Source organism: Pan paniscus, chromosome 1 (assembly GCF_029289425.2).
Source record: "Pan paniscus chromosome 1, NHGRI_mPanPan1-v2.0_pri, whole genome shotgun sequence".
NCBI lineage: Eukaryota > Metazoa > Chordata > Mammalia > Primates > Hominidae > Pan > Pan paniscus.
The window spans coordinates 91,287,102-91,304,457 of NC_073249.2; the positions used below are offsets into that span (position 1 = coordinate 91,287,102).

Consider the following 17,356-nt stretch of genomic DNA (forward strand, 5'->3'; position numbering starts at 1 on the left):
TTGCCCTTCTAGAATGTTGGATTTGCTATCCTGCTTCCCTGAGTTAATTTTATGCCAGGTGAGGTCTTTGATAGTGTGTGAGTTTGTTTGCTGGACCCTAAGAAGACCTTCTGGCATGTAATACCGTTAACTCACAGTAAGCATTTAATAAATGCCAAGCTCCATCATTATTATCATTTTATCATTACAAATATCACGATATGCTTTCTAAAGGATATGCCTGTTCCATTAATCATGTATTAAACTCACTCTTACTCAAACTGAGATTGGAGAATTGGCTTTCTCTAAGACGCATATAGAAAGGAAAGCTCCAAGCAACTTTGTAACTATGTGGAGTAGGTAACAAGTTGATCAGAAAGTTTAGCATTCCCAATTATACAATCTAAAATTGGGCCAAGATGTCGTCAGATTCAGTCAGTGAAGTTCCTCCTTTAAAAAATGATTAAAACATGCTATTTCTATGACTCTCGTGATGTCATTGTCATATTTTTTCCCATTGGAAGATCACAGTGCTTTGGATTTATTATTCCTCTACTGTGAGAGCTTCCCATAGTGCATTAATTGGTGTTGGTGGGTTTCTAACTACTTACTTCATAGATTTCTTCAAATATTCTATTTTACTCCAACAACAGTGCTTTTAATATAAAACATGCTTTGCAAATGGTTCTTATTTGCAACTCAGTTTCAGTTAAGAAAATAAGTGGTTGTTTTTTGGTTGCCTGGCCAAAAGTGACCTCATTTTTCATTGCTAGGATAACCTAATTTTTTGAAGCTGAAAGCATGCCCGACCCAGGCAATAAACCTACATCTCTGCCATACAGTTGATATCTCAGCTTCTCTTGAAATTAAGACTGGCTATGTATCTAATATTTTCCCAATAAAACATAAGTGGAATTCTGCTGGAGAGGTTATCTTTTAGAGAGAAAGAGGTGGCTGGTGCTCATGCTAGCACTGCCCCTTTTCCTTTTCTGAACCTGGATTTGATGGCTGGAATTCCAGCAGCCATCTAGAAGGTAATAAATATGGGAGGAAAGTTCAACACACTAAGGCTAGAGATGCAGAAATATATAAAAATCATGGGTGTTTAGTAGTATGGCTGAAAAATTGAACTAGGTTGGTGCAAAAGGAATTGTGGTTCTGGACTGTGAATTTTAAACCATTATAACTAGGCTCAAACACATCTTTATTAACCAAAATAGGAACCATTACAACCAACACATTTTTGCCAATGAGAAATATATTTGTTTATTCCATGCTTCAGGGTTTGATGAACTCTTGGAAAGCATTTTCTGCATCCTGCTGATTGTGGAAGTGTTTTTCCAGCAAAAAGTTGTCAAGATGCTTGAAGAAGTGATAGTTGTTTGGTGACAGGTCAGGTGAATGTGGTGGATAAGCCAAAGCTTCATAGCCCAATTCATTCAATTTTTGAAGCATTGGTAATGTGACATGCATTTGGACGTTGTGGTGGAGAATTGGGCTTTCTGTTGACCAATGCCGGCTAAAGGTGTTGCAGCTTTTGCTGCATCTCATTGGTTTGCTGAGCATACTTCTCAGATGTAATGGTTTTCCTGGGATTCAGAAAGCTGTGGTGGATCAGACCGGCAGCAAACCACCAAACAGTGACCATGACCTTTTCATGGTGCAAATTTGGCTTTGAGAAGTGCTTTGGAGCTTCTTCTCCATCCAACCACTGAGCTGGTTGTGGCCAGTTGTTATATAAAATCCACTTTTCTTCACAAGTCACAATGCATTTGGCCCAGGAACTGCTAACGAATGTACAGTGCAGCAGTGGTTCAAGAAGTTTTGCAAAGGAGACGAGAGCCTTGAAGATGAGGAGCATAGTGGCTGGCCATCAGAAGTTGACAACAACGAACTGAGAGCAATCATCGAAGCTGATCCTTTTACAACTACATGAGAAGTTGCCAAAGAACTTAATGTCGACCATTCTACGGTTGTTCGACATTTGAAGAAATTGGAAAGGTGAAAAAGGTCGATAAGTTAGTGCCCCATAAGATGAGTGAAAATGAAAACAAATAGTCATTTTGAAGTGTTGTCTTCTCTTATTCTACGCAACAACAACGAACCATTTCTATCAGGTGTTATAGTTACTGTCTCCTTAATGTTGCAATTCAAAAGCCTAGCCAGAGAAAAGCAGGTTATTTTTTTCCAGACTTGATATCTGCAATTCCAGTAACTACTACTGAGGCTGTTTTATTTTATTTTGATGCACTTTGCTTTATTTTATTTTACTTGATTTTGTTTTGTTATTTTTTTAAGGTTCTTAATTTGTACTCAGCGCAGCCAGCTTTTCACCAGATAAAGGTAAGAGAGAGGGAACAGTAAAGTAGCATTGCAGTGAAGTTTATCATGATTTATTTATTTATTATTTTTTTGGCCATCTAATTTATTTTTAAAAAAATTGAGTGCGTAGTAGTTGTATATATTTATGGGACACATGAGCTGTTTTGACACAGGCATGCAATGCGAAATAAACACATTGTGGAAAACGCGGTATCATGATTTTTTGAATGAAATTAATCTTTTTTAAAATAGCAGCACTATTCATCCAATTGACTAAAATGTGCTTGAATTTAAAAAGAAAATAAAAATTTTGTGTTTTTTATTTACAAGACACTTTATAGAAGACACAAGACATGATTATCTGCTTCTAAATTTTTGTGACTTTAGAGAGAATACAGAAACTTTACAATTTTCAGAAAGAATTACCAAATACTAACACAAAAGAAAAATAGGTCCCTAGTAAATTTTAACTTACTCATTTAAAAATTACCCTCTTTCTTCTCATCAAAGATAAATGCATAATCATTCTGAATATTTCCTCAGAGCCAAACTTCTTACAATATATAAGCATGTGCTTTTTGTCACTCTACTCGTAGATGTAGTCTATCTATTTTTTTTATATTAACTTTTAAAATGATTTCTTGACAGAAAATAATAACAAACTCAGATTTTTTTTTTTTTCATTTTAAGCACTCATAGTTCTAACTACATATTTTTGTATTGAGAAATGATTATAAACCAAGAAAAGACCATGTTTTCTTTGTATTCATTCCTCAGTTCACAATACTAGTTAGGAAGATTTTTTTTAAAGATCTAAGATAGTAATCATATTTTTTTCTACAAATCTCCTCACAATAGTACTTAATCAGCCAGGAGCTTCTGCGATTCTTTATTTTCCTCTCCACTAAAGTTACACATTTTTATTCATTTAAATAGAATGGGACTCAGCTAATTTCCTCATTGAGCAGATATTTTAGGTGCCTACTATGTACCAGACATTGTAGTGAAAAGCAATGACTTGGGAGAAGTCTTTCTCCTTGAGAATCCTTAGTCCAGTAATTTTAAAATAATTTTTAAGAGTCTCAATCATTCTATATTTCATCAAATTTTACAAATTAAGTTAACAGAACTTATTTAAGAAGTAGCATACAGTGGGTTCTGTCTCTACTTTCACATGAAAACTGGAAAAATGAGATGATCTCTTGATGAAGAAGCCAGTTAACTCATGAGTCACTTAGTCAGAAACAGCTTCATTGTTTCTTTCAAATATATTAAAAATGTCAAAAATGGCAAAAATTCTTATGTTCATGTGCAAGTAACTTATAAAGGAAATTGGAAATTAAATTAATTTTTCTGAACACCTTCTATTTGCTTGACATAATACAAATACTCACACATAAAAACATGTATTTGCATGGCAAGTATTATTCTAAACAGCTTACATATATAACCCATACCATCATCACAATAATTCTAAGAGATAAGTACTCTTATTATTTTTCCAATTAAAAAAAAACTGAGAGACAAAATAATTTGCCCAAGGTCATGTAATAGGACATGGATGAGCCAGGATTTGAACCATGGCACTCTAGCTGCAGAGTCTTTACTCGGAGCTGGTACTCAAGATTAACCTTTGGTTTGATGTATCACCTTTTAAAGATGAAGAACGTAATACTTCCAGAGGTTTGAGAACTTACTTACATCCGAGAGCTGACAAAAAGCAATACAAATCCATGTTTTGCTGACTTGAAAGCCATGTCCTCTTTCTTTTACGTTTCGCATCAATTTTTAATTATCTGTATCATGTTTTCCTTATTTCAAGAGAATGGAATTAAAACTGAGTGGTATTAAACCTATGTTTCCTACTTACTGAACTTTAGGTAATAGTAAATAGGACACAGGTTTAATACCACTCAGTTTGAAACTCCTCTGTTATCAGAAGAGGTTCTGGTTCTTGAAGTCTATCATCAAATTCCTAAGGGCTAAATAAAACTATTACAGTAAAACTATTTGAAAAGAGTAGTGACATGTGACCAGAATGGCTCCTGACACTTAGAAGATACTCAATACATATTTATTGAATGAATGGTCAGGTTCCTATAGAATGGTAACACAGAATATCACCACAGAACCAGTAATGAGCTAAGAGACTGCCTGGAAATAAATGAAGTGTTATTCCAGTTTTCTATGGGAAAAATTTTCCTTTTTAAATTTTTTATCAAATTGAAAAGTGGTGAGGAGTAAAGAGTGGTTACTCCTAAAAATATGAACTAGGCCCTTTGGAATCTGACGGGTTTTGTTATTTTCCTTAGGGGAATTCTGTTATTCTAAAATAAAGAACTTAATTTTTTATTGGGAGTTGTTATTCTTTTTTGGCTAGTTCTCATCTTTCCCAACTCCAGAAAAGCATAGTCTCCTACAATGATCAATATCCTTCATAGTAGTGCATATCAAAACCTGCTCACTTTCTACTACAGTTCTGGGTCTGTGGTTCTAAAGCTAATTATCCTGGATGTGCAGGTATCCAAACCCAGGAAGCAACATATATACCTAAAGAGATAACTGTCCTTTTTCCATGCCAGTTTATTTTCCATATAATCTTATTGTCATTTACGTTCTCTGAGTATCTGTATGCTTCTGAATGTGTACTAGTTGTAGATAATAAGATTAAATACAGGCCGGGCGCGGTGGCTCGCACCTGTAATCCTAGCACTTTGGGAGGCCGAGGTGGGTGGATCACAAGGTCAAGAGATCGAGACCCTCCTGGCTAACACAGTGAAACCCTGTCTCTACTAAAAATACAAAAAAAGTTAACCAGGCATGGTGGCGGCTGCCTGTAGTCCCAGCTACTCGGGAGGCTGAGGCAGGAGACTGGCATGAACCCGGGAGACAGAGCTTGCAGTGAGCCAAGATCGCGCCACTGCACTCTAGCCTGGGTGACAGAGCGAGATACTGTCTCAAAAAAAAAAAAAAAAAAAAGAGTAAATACATAGCATATTCTACTTTTTAAAAAAAATACAGATATCATCTGAATGCAGTGTATTCATCATTCACATCTACTGAGTTACTGATGCATTACAGTTACTTTTGTGTATACTTATAAGCACAATATCTGAGTGTGTTTGGAGTTTGCAAATGTGCATGTGCTCATACACTTGGGTTCCCAAATAAGGAAGCGTACTTATCATTTTTATTTTCTGAATTACTTGGGTTATAGCACTGTCTTTTTCTGGAAGACCTTATTATTTGTGAGATTGTTCCTCAGAAAGAGGACACACACACATGCACACACATTTCCCCTCGCCACCTTCCTCTTCCCAAGTCTCGTTGGGGAGGACAGGCAGTGTACTTCCAGCCAGTCTAAGGTCTCTTTTGTGCCTGTAGACTCCACTTAGCTTGCTAGCTCTTCCTTAATATCCTCCCAGGATCCCCTTGAGCCCTGGAAAGGCCAAATATGTTCCTGAAGGCTGTGCCTCTTGGGAGGTCCCTTGTGAATAGAAGGGAGTTGGTTTGTCTCCTCCAGTAGCTTGAAAGCAGGCAGAAGCACAAATAGCTCCATTCTGTGCCTTCTTCAAGCAGAGACAGAACCAGACTTGCCCAGAAACTCTCTAGGCTTATGTACATTGTTCTTCTCTTGGTCTACATGATTTCTTCTCTTTTCTCAGTGCAAGCTGGCCATCTTTGATAAAGCTAGGTGGGAAAAGGGTTATATTCCTGAGAAAATGGTGAGTTGAAGAAAAGACTCTCAGATATTTCCAAAGGGGAATTTAGCCATCTTTTAATTATTTATTTTGATGAAGGAAAGTAGGGAATAATTGAAGATAAATTGTATGTAAATTACTGATTCATCCAAAATTTTATTTTATTGATTTTTAAAGATAGTTTGTCATCTTTAAGCCTATAATGGGTAGTGATACAAGTTATAGATGGAGAGGAATTTAGTATATATATAGATTAGTTCCAGTTCAACAAAGATTTTTTTCAGCATCTATGTATGTCTAGCCATATGAAATATGTTAAGGATTCAGAAATGTAGTGTAATATGGATTCTCATGTCATTTTAAGACTCTACTGTGATAACTTACTCTAGGTGAAATAAGCCTGAGTATGAAAATTTCGCCAAGGTCTGTTCTGAAGATGCCTCAAATTAATGCATCTGCCCAACTCTGCCTTTCAAAGCACAGATTCCAAATCTACTCTGACATAAGGGACAAAAAAAGAGAAAATGGAGTAGAGGATGAAATGAATGGACCACTGTAGATGAATGAATACATGTATGCAAGAAGTGGTGGGTAGAACATAGGTATGTGAGTAAGCATGTGTGTTTTATGTTAAATAAGAGCAGGGACTGACAAACAAAATGATGTCTGGAGGATCGGATGGCTTATAATCTTATTCCTGCTACATGTTTTCTTTTATTTTTAATATATATATATATAATTGTACATATTTGTGGGGTATATAGTGATGTTTTGATCCATATAATGAACCATGATCAGATCAGAGTAATTAGCATATTCATCATCTCAAACACTGACAATTGCTTAGTGTTGGGAACATTCAGTATCCTCCTTCAAATATCTAGCTATTTGAAACTATGTATCATATTATTGTTAACTACAGTCATCCTACAGTGCTATAGAACACTAGAATTTCACTTCTAGTGATAGTGCCATAGAGCAAGAAAAATTCACATAGAGAAAAAAAATGCATCACATTATGTGACCACATTTATTTTCAACTTGAAATCCTGAAATAAACTGCAAAGATTAATCATACCCAAATGAGACCCATAGAAATTAAGCCACTTTTCCCAAAGGACCTAGTTGGAAATTAAATTATTTCAAAATACAAGTCATGGTTTTGGAAAGTTATAAAGTATAGAGGATCAGGGATATGAAATAGATATTTTTTCGCTAAAGTCTTCAAAGCCAACTCACAGTAGAAACGGAGAGGTGCAGAGGGGCTTACTACATAGCAGCAAGGCATTCTGTCCTACCACAAACCTAGGAGCTGTTACCCATATCACCCTGAAGCATATTCATTCCTGAAAGGGCCTAGGAACAAGGAGCTGGATTAGAATTGTATCCCTTTAAAACTGATTTGAAGGAGTAAGAATGTGTTCCTACCCTTTAGAAAATGCCTATTGAGGGTCGAAGACCCTCAATGTCCATCTCTGGCTAACCTACACTTTTTTTTCTCACCTCCCTGCAGGAATTAGTAGAAGACTAGATTGAGCACAAGTGATTGCTTTGTTACTTCTTTCACTACCTATCTTCCATTTTTGAAGACTTCTGAGACCCTCAGTTTGGCCAAACCAATCCCCACAGAGCTTGTATGGCAATTTTTAAAATGCCTCCATTACCAGGAGCAATTTGACCATATACATTTTCTTCCCTATACCTCATTTTCCCACAAACAACAGAGTAGGTCATTTCCTAGACCCATTATTATCCTGGGCTCATTGCCCACTAGCTGTGGGAAAGGTCATATCCACCCTCCCTGGGAAATCAGAAAGAGAGCCTCTTGGTCCTCTCTGGTGGAAGGCTCAAGGGGAAAAAGAAGATATTCTTTTCCTCTGATTCCAGAGTGAAACTAAGCCTTAAATACCAATTGTATTTTCCATAGCCTGATGATATTTGTCCCCATTAAATGTCCCAGTTAAGCTGCAATCATCCAAAGAGGATGATCACAAACTTTAGGGAACCGATAAACTGGCTATATATATATATATATATATATATATATATATATATATATATATATCCATACCTACATATATGTAAATTGAGTGGCTTAATCTAAAAAAGAAAGACATTATGGGACAGGGGTAATGGGGGTGATGAGGGGGACAATTGGAGGTTTAATGGACCTTACAGCTATTTTCAAACAGTGAAGTCTATCCTTTGAGAACGTGACGAGACTTACTTTCAGAAACAGAACCAGGACCCCTGAATGTGAGTGCATTGGGTTTCAGAAGAGAAAGTGTTCCATCTCCCAAATCAAAAGTTTCTCTTATTTAAAGTATGGCTAGTTTTATAGATACTGGATTTCCATTCCTGGAAAAAATCAGGCAAAGTCTGGGTGAATACTTGTGTCTATACATTGGTGATTCACAAAATGTGATAGGGAGTTAAATCATATTACCTCTCAGGTTCTTTGCAGTCCTACAATCCTGTATTTCTAGAGCTGAAGGATCTCATTCTACTTGCTTAGCAATGTGTGTTTGTGTGTGTGTGTGTGTGTGTGTGTAATCACTACAATGGACAAGCAATTGTGAAAGCTAAAATATATATATTTTTTGAGAAAATCATAGTTGTAAGACTCGCACTAACTTTTATGATTCTATTTAAATCAGGCTAAAACTTGAGATGATTTGTCCTTCTTGAGAATTGGGTCAGATAAGTAAATAATTTGAATGAAGTGTGTAAGATAACAGCGAGCCACAGAAGGAATTAAATTGAATGAATTGTATAAGACAATTGGGAATTAAAGCTTGACAGGGACTAAAATGTAATCATTAATAAATTGCTACTCTGCCACTATATAGTTGTTTAAACTTAGAGAAAATCACTTAAATCACTCTGGGATTTCCTTATCTGAGGAAAAAAAAGAAGTTTGAATTAAAATACCGCTGATTTTAAAATGCTATTATGTCATGAGACAAGTCCACAATGTGTGACTGAGAGTTGGCTACAAGAAAAAGTGAGATGGTTTAACCTGCTGCTAGGTAATATATTGAGATTCAGAGTACCAGAACCTTCAACTGACTCTTGGCTCTCAGCCTGGCCCTTTGATTCTCCTTAAATTTTCATTCCTTGCATAAAGTGCCATTAAAACTATTTTTAAAGGTACAATTTAATTCTCAGAAGAAAAAAAAAGTCTCACCCAATTCATAGATCATCCTCTACATACTCATACACAAAAATCAGTGGATTATAAAAAATAAATTTGCTGTTTAATTTCAATTCTGCCATTAAGCAATTTAGCTGTGTACCATTCAGCTAGACATTTAATATCTTTGGGTCAAGTCAGCACTGTGACATTTGTGCTAACTCCATGATGGCGAACATCAGATAGAATGATGTGAATGTGCTTTCACATACACAAATGTGAGTCATCATCTGGCAGTAAAGATGGTTCCATATATTCAGCATAGCCTCCTCAGAATCCAGTTGCTATAAAACTTCCACTGGAAGGAAGGCTGTTAACTATGTGAGCCTTGCTCTCTTCCTCACAAGCCTGCCCAATGGACTGTGTAAACAGTCTGAGAAGGCACTAGGATGTGACTCAGACAATCTAGCCCTAGAAATTAGGAATCTAGACCCCTTACTATATCTACAATGCATGTGCCTTTTGATAAGGCACTCTACCTCTTTATACATTAACTTTCACACTTATCAAAATATAATTCTATACATACATATGTGTGAATAATTTTGAAACTTGAATGTCAGCATATTGTGCTTTGAATTGTTTTCCTCTTCTGCTTGACTGCTAGGGACCTCAAAGCTAAATTCCATGCTCAAATGATAAAGCTGCTTAATAAGATGTTCTTTATATATACTGTATACTTCCTTTCCTTTTTATTTCCTTGTATTTTTACTTTGTGGAGCTTCATCTGGACTCTGCTGGAATTAGAAGAAGAATGAATGAATGCATAGTTCTGTGAAAATATCCCCCACTTTATTTACTTATTCTTAAAATTAAATTAGATGTTTTTATTTCCAGCTTCATGTCTGAAGCAGCTACCCAAGAATGACAATATCTATTGCAAAGGAATGGAGAATATGTTACATTATTTAGTAGAATTATTCTAACTATGCTTTTTAGGCTAGGCATCTTCTACAGGACACTGTGGGTGATTCCAAGAAAAGAGGACATTAGGGTAAAATGTCTTGCCTGTAGTTTTCCAGAATATTTTTTTAAAAATAGACGCAAAGATTAAGCCCAAGGACATGGCTCTGGAGACTGGTATCCTATTACTATGGACCAAGAAAGTGCCTCCCAAACAGTAATACTACCCTCAATAGCTAGAAACATGTTCATTTCATCAATTCATTGAAAATGGTGGTGATGTAGTAAGAGAGAGCAAGATGGAGACTGGCATACACTCTTCACAAATAGATTTTAAGTTGGTTTGAATTTTTGGACTCAAAGATTTTTTTTAAATCAGGATGAAGAAAAAGATAAGGAGGATTCATAAACCTTGCCTTGCTTGTAAGTCCCACTCTCACACTGCCTAGTGAAAACCAAGCTGCAGTGAGCAAGGACAAGTTTTGTGTTGATTGTGTGTGTGTTTGTGTTTGTGTTTGTGCATGTGTTTCTCAGGAACTGTATTCCAACAGAAAAGAAAATTATTTGCATTTACACTATTATATATTCTTTGCCTTTTCTGGGTTATCTGTGTCCATTTCCCTCTCTCAGAAGGAATAATCTTGCGTTTCTATTCTGCCTTTCTTTCAGGAATCTAAAGCTGAAATCTAAGTGGGAAGAGGAAATGGATAGTATGGGCAGTAGTTTTCTGGCTCTGCAACCTCATGATCATTCCTTAGAAAAAAAAAACCCTCCCCTACTTGTCCTACATATTTATGCCATAAAATAGAGCTGTTGAGAAATGGGGATCAAGAGTGACTGTGGCTCTGGAGAAGAGCAGAAAAGAGAATTGAAGCAATAGGACACAGAGCAAGACTTGAAATGGGAAGGTGTTTAGTATCAATAGGTTTGGGAATGATTATCAGCCTAACACAAAAAGAGGTCACACATTTTGCTAAATTAATGAACAGAAATGCAAAAGAGTCACTAATAGAATTCTTGCTTGTTTTCTCTGTTATTACTCCCAACAGATTACGGTTTTTAAATTTATTACCCTTGGAAAAGTCCCACAGCCCTCTCCCTTTTTTCATTAACAATGGCTGCTGTTTGCACCAGTTTTTTGCTGTTTTCAGCAGGGGTTGAAGTTGGGGTGGGGGAAGCTTTGTGTGGGGTTGAGTGTGTGTTGTTTTAAAAGGAGGAGGAGCTGTGTATGTGGGGTAAGTAAAGTAGCCTGGAAAGGCAACAGCAAATATCATAGGAACTGAATTTAAACTCTAAATCCCATTTGATGTTCACAAAATGTGAACCCCATTGTATTATCCCCATTTTAGAAATAAGGTAACTAATATTCTAAAAGATTATGTGGTATTCTCACTTAGCTATACAAAGACAAAAGTTGGATTTGGATGCACTTTTTTCAAACTCCTAAGCAAGCATTTTATACAATGGATTGTACTGAAGAAACTATTACCCTTCGTGTTATCCATTCAATTTTGTTCTCTGAAAAGCTGGTGAATAATTGCATCAAACCTGATTTTGCTGTTAATCCTGTGGGTATGCTCAACTATTGCTTCATTCAAGCTTAAGCACATTGTTAGACACAAGCAAGAAAGTTCTCTCCATTTTACAGATAAGTGGGGTCATGCAACAACTCCAGAGTCACACAAATTGCCCCTAGAGAATGGGTAGTTGGGCCTTCTTTCTCTTCTCCATATTCAGCAGATGGGGATGTTTTGCCTGTAGTGAAAGGGTGGTCTGGAGACCATTTATGTGCCCAAAAGTGATATATTGGTAAAGCACAGAACTGGGATTTAGAAAGTTATAAACTCTATTTTATATGACCTTGGACAAGTTACTGCTCTTGAGAAAATCTGAAAACAAGTTAAAATATAAGCTCCCTAAATTCCATCTTTTCTCAAAAGCTTTGGTTCTCTTCATAATTCAAGAGGCAGTAAGATAAAAAAGTGGAAACCTCCTATTGTGATAAATTTGCTGGTGGTGGCTCTAACAATACAAATAACCATAGACTAGTGCTTGTGTCATGGAAGGAACTGACTTTGTCTGTGCCCACAGCCAGTCATGACCACCATAATTCTGGAAGTAGATAATCGTACAGTGACAACACATTTCATTCTTCTGGGGTTTCCAACACGACCAGCCTTCCAGCTTCTCTTTTTCTCCATTTTCCTGGCAATCTATCTGCTGACACTGCTGGAGAATCTTCTTATCATCTTAGCTATCCACAGTGATGGGCAGCTGCATAAGCCCATGTACTTCTTCTTGAGCCACCTCTCCTTCCTGGAGATGTGGTATGTCACAGTCATCAGCCCCAAGATGCTTGTTGACTTCCTCAGTCATGACAAGAGTATTTCCTTCAATGGCTGCATGACTCAACTTTACTTTTTTGTGACCTTTGTTTGCACTGAGTACATCCTTCTTGCTATCATGGCCTTTGACCGCTTTGTGGCCATTTGTAATCCACTACGCTACCCAGTCATCATGACCAACCAGCTCTGTGGCACACTGGGTGGAGGATGCTGGTTCTGTGGACTCATGACTGCCATGATTAAGATGGTTTTTATAGCGCAACTTCACTACTGTGGCACGCCTCAGATCAATCACTACTTTTGTGATATCTCTCCACTCCTTAACGTCTCCTGTGAGGATGCCTCACAGGCTGAGCTGGTGGACTTCTTCTTGGCCCTCATGGTCATTGCTATTCCTCTTTGTGTTGTGGTGGCATCCTACGCTGCTATCCTTGCCACCATCCTCAGGATCCCTTCTGCTCAGGGCCGCCAAAAGGCATTCTCCACCTGTGCCTCCCACCTGACCGTCGTAATTCTCTTCTATTCCACGACACTTTTCACCTATGCCCGTCCCAAACTCATGTATGCCTACAATTCCAACAAAGTGGTATCTGTTCTCTACACTGTCATTGTTCCACTCCTCAACCCCATCATTTACTGTCTGAGGAACCATGAAGTAAAGGCAGCCCTCAGAAAGACCACACATTGCAGAGGAAGTGGGCCCCAGGGAAATGGGGCTTTCAGTAGTTAAAAAATGTATAGATTCCTTTCAGGCTTGAACTGAGAGATGATCACTACACACTTTCCCCCTCAGTCTTGTCTTTGGTTATCCCCCAATCTCCAGTACTGTAACACTGCTCTCCTCTGTGTGTGTGTGCATGTGTGTGTGTGTGTATACACAATCATGACTGGAGAAACATGTTCTCATTAAGTAACCTCTGGTATCAGGCTGAGAGACAAGTTTTAGAATGTTAGAAAAGCTATTTGAAATCAGGAAGAAAGAGAGAGAGACAGAGAGAGTGGGTGGTAGGAGGGAGGAAAGGAGGAAGATGAATACTTTTTCCACACAACTTATCAAAATAAATGTCATACAGGACAAACAATTAAATATAAAGAATAAAACCATCGTTCATCTCTCAGGTGGTTAGAAAAGGGTTTTTAAACACTCTATATTGTAGAAGTAAAAGAAAAAGTTCAACATAAATTAATGCCTGTTAGGCACAGTGGCACATACCTGTAATCCCAGCTACTCAAGAGACTGAGGCAGGAGGATCCCCTGAGTCCAGAAACTTGGGCCCAGCCTGGTCAACATAGGGAGTCCCCATCCACTTCCCTCCAAATAACAGAAATGACTAATTTGTTAAGGCGTTTAAAAACAAAAGATTAAATTTATACCAAATAACAAAGTGAAAACTATTACTAATTTTTATTATTAATGTTATAATAACATATACCAACCTTAAATATTAAAAAACACTTTAAAATAAACTTATAAAAATTAAACTCTCAATGGAAAAACAAGTTAAGTATATAAACATAATTTTAAAAGTAGGTAGTTGTTATGGGCAAAGTTATGTCCCACTCCTCCCTCCCTCCAAAAAAGTATGTTGTCCTAACCCCAGTCTCTCAGAATGTGACCATATTTGAAAGTAGGGTTTTTATAGTGGTAATCGAGCTAAAATTTGACTGCCAGGGTGGGCCCTAAGACAATATGACTGGTGTCATTATAAAAAGGAAAAATTTGGACACAGACACACACAGAGGAAAGACAATGTGCACACACACAGGGCAGAGAGCAACCATGTTTCTGCAGTAATGCATCTATAAGCTAAGGAAGAAGTATTGCTGGCAAACACCAGAAGCTAGAAGCAGCAAGGAAGGATGTTACCCTAGAGCTGAAAGAGAGAGAGAAAGTATGGCCCTCCCAAGTACTTTATTTGTGATTCCTAACATCAAAAATACTGAGACAGTATTTGGTACTTTGTAATGGCAGCCCTAGGAAACTAATACTGGAGCCAATAAACCTCAGTAATTTTCAGAAAGATATTAAAACACAAAAATTGACAAATGGGATGTAATTAAACTAACAAGCTTCTGCACAGCAAAAGAAATTATCAACAGTGTGAACAAACAACCTACAGAATGAAAACATTTTTGGCAAACCATACAACTGACAAAGGTCTAATATTCAGCATCTATAAGGAACTTAAACATATTTACAAGATGAAAACAAACAACTCCATTTAAAAGTGGGCAAAGGATGTGAACAGACACTTTTCAAAAGAAAACATACATGCAGCCAACAATCATATGAAAAAAAGGCTCACTGATCATTAGAGAAATGAAAATCAAAACCACAATGAGTGGTTTTATTTTATTTTATTTTATTATTATTACACTTTAAGTTTTAGGGTACATGTGCACAACGTGCAGGTTTGTTACATATGTATACATGTGCCATGTTGGTGTGCTGCACCCATTAACTCGTCATTTAGCATTAGGTATATCTCCTAATGCAATCCCTCCCCCCTCCCCCCACCCCACAACAGTCCCCAGAGTGTGATGTTCCCCTTCCTGTGTCCATAATAATAGCCATTCTAACTGGTGTGAAGTAACGTCTCATTTTGTTACCATCTAACAACACTCCGAATGGCTATTACTAAAATGTAAAAAAATAACAGACGCTGGTGAGGTTGTGGAGAAAAAGGAACACTTATTCAATGTTGGTGGGAGTGTATATTAGTTCAATCTATGTAAAAGACAGTGTAACAATTCCTCAAAGACCTAAAAACAGAAATACTGTTTGACCCAGCAATCCCATTACTGGGTATATACCTAAAGGAATATAAATCATTCTACTATAAAGACACATGCACATGTATGTTTATTGCAGCACTATTTACAATAGCGAAGACATGGAACCAACCACAATGCCCATCAATAATAGACTGGATAAAGAAAATGTGCTACATATATGCCATGAAATACTATGCATCCACACACAAAAAAATTAGATCATGTCCTTTCCGGGAACATGGATGGGACTGGAGGCCATCACCTTTAGCAAACTAATGCAAGAACAGAAAACCAAATACCACATATCCTCACTTGTAAGTAGGAGCTAAATGATGAGAACTCTTGGACACACAGTAGGGAACACAGTAGGGGCCCATTAGAGGGTGCAGGGTGGGAGGAGGTAGAGGATCAGGAGAAATAACCAATGGGTAATAGGCTTGATACCTGGGTGACAAAATAATCTGTACAACAAACCCCCATAATACAAGATTACCTATATAATAAACCTACACATGTACCCCTGAACTTAAAATAAAAATTAAATTAAAAAATTAAAATTTAGACAAGATTAGATACCCCAAAATTTTAATTGGTTATTTATGTGAGATATTACCCATCACATAAGTGACATAAGAAATTGTATAATACTGCCTGTGGTTATATAAGTTATTTCAAACTCTGGAAGTCAATTTAGAAATAGTTCCCTTGTCTCTATAATTTCAAATATAGGAGTCTGTATTAGGGTTATAATTTATGAAGCTATATGCACACACATATTCAATTAAGCATATTTAATTTTAAAAGCATGTACATTTTCCAAATAACTGGAATATTTAAGTAAAGTATGGTTTACCTATGAAAGGGAATACTATACAGATATTGCAAGTCATATTTTGAAAGAAAACAATGGTACAAAATAATTATAATATTAAATTAAAAGGTAGAATATAAAATTGTAGCATAGTTTGATATTATGAACAACTATATTAATAAAGATATAATTAATGATAGAAAGATAAGTGTGTATGTGTGTATGTAAAAAAATTCTAGAGAGATTTTAAGTGATACTTTCAAATTATTTTCTCCAGAGTTATGGCTTACTTTATAATTACCTGTATTTTATAAAAGTTCTATAATGAACATGTATTAACTCTATAATTACCATTCACCAAAAATATTAACCAATGAGGGAAAAGAAAACATGTCCTCTTGTTTTTGTTTTTCTTGAATACATTTCCTTCATTTAAATTACATTAATTATAAAAATTCAGTAATCTGTAGTACCTGATTGTAACTGATACTATGTTGGGGGTTTTATGAAGCCATATATCACTACTCTTATGCCTGACCATGTTCTTAAGCCACTTGAGAAGTAAAACAAATCAGACAACAGAATGAAAATCAAAATCTCATCTTTGGACAGACTTTGTGGCTCATGCCTGTGATCCCAGCACTTTGGGAGGCCAAAGGAGGAGGATCCCTTGAGCCTAGGAATTTGAGTTCAGCCTGGGCAAAGTAGCAAGACCTTATCTCTACAATAATTATAAAATTAGGTGGGTGTGGTGGTGTACGCCTGTGGTCCCAGCTACCTGGGAAGCAGAGGTGGGAGAATTGCTTGAGCCAGGGTAGTGGGGCTGAGGTGGGAGAATCGCTTGAGCCAGGATGGTAGGGGTGCAGTGAGTTGTGATCTCACCACTGCACTCTAGCCTGGGTGACAGAGTGAAACCCTGTCACAAAAAAAAAAACAAAAAAAAACTATCTTTATTAGTGTTTATGGCTAAGTTGGAGGAATACTAAACCCTCCAATTAGACAGACTTCTCTGTACCCAATGAACTGGCATAGTCAGACACCTTCAGTTCTCCCCTAATGTTTTAGCCTCTTGTGACTTGTCGGTTCCCAAAGAGAAGAAAAAGAGAATGGGGATGTGTAGAGGCCCCTCCTCCCAGATATGGCAACACACACTGGGGCCTGGCGGTGGAGGGTGGAGACTGGGTGAGGGAAAGCATTAGGAAAAATAGCTAATACATACTGGGCTTAATACCTAGGTGATGAGTTGATAGGTGCAGTGAACCACCAGGCACACATTTATGCAACAAACCTGCACATCCTGCACATGTATCCCAGAACTTAAAATAAA

At 37.0% G+C, this 17,356-nt stretch overlaps 1 protein-coding gene across 2 annotated transcripts; it reads left to right on the forward strand.

The window, feature by feature from the left end:
* Positions 1 to 5,886: 5,886 nt before the first annotated feature.
* On the forward strand, positions 5,887 to 15,751 carry LOC100982879 (olfactory receptor 6Y1). Of its 2 annotated transcripts, none has more exons than XM_057300837.2 (2): positions 5,887 to 6,026; positions 10,768 to 15,751. In XM_057300837.2, the coding sequence occupies exon 2, from the start codon at positions 12,196 to 12,198 to the stop codon at positions 13,171 to 13,173; it is 978 nt and encodes a 325-aa protein (XP_057156820.1). In that variant the 5' UTR covers positions 5,887 to 6,026; positions 10,768 to 12,195; the 3' UTR covers positions 13,174 to 15,751. The 2 variants fall into 2 exon arrangements, with proteins under 2 accessions (XP_057156820.1, XP_057156821.1); XM_057300838.2 differs by having other exon boundaries at positions 12,190 to 15,751.
* Positions 15,752 to 17,356: the final 1,605 nt, after the last annotated feature.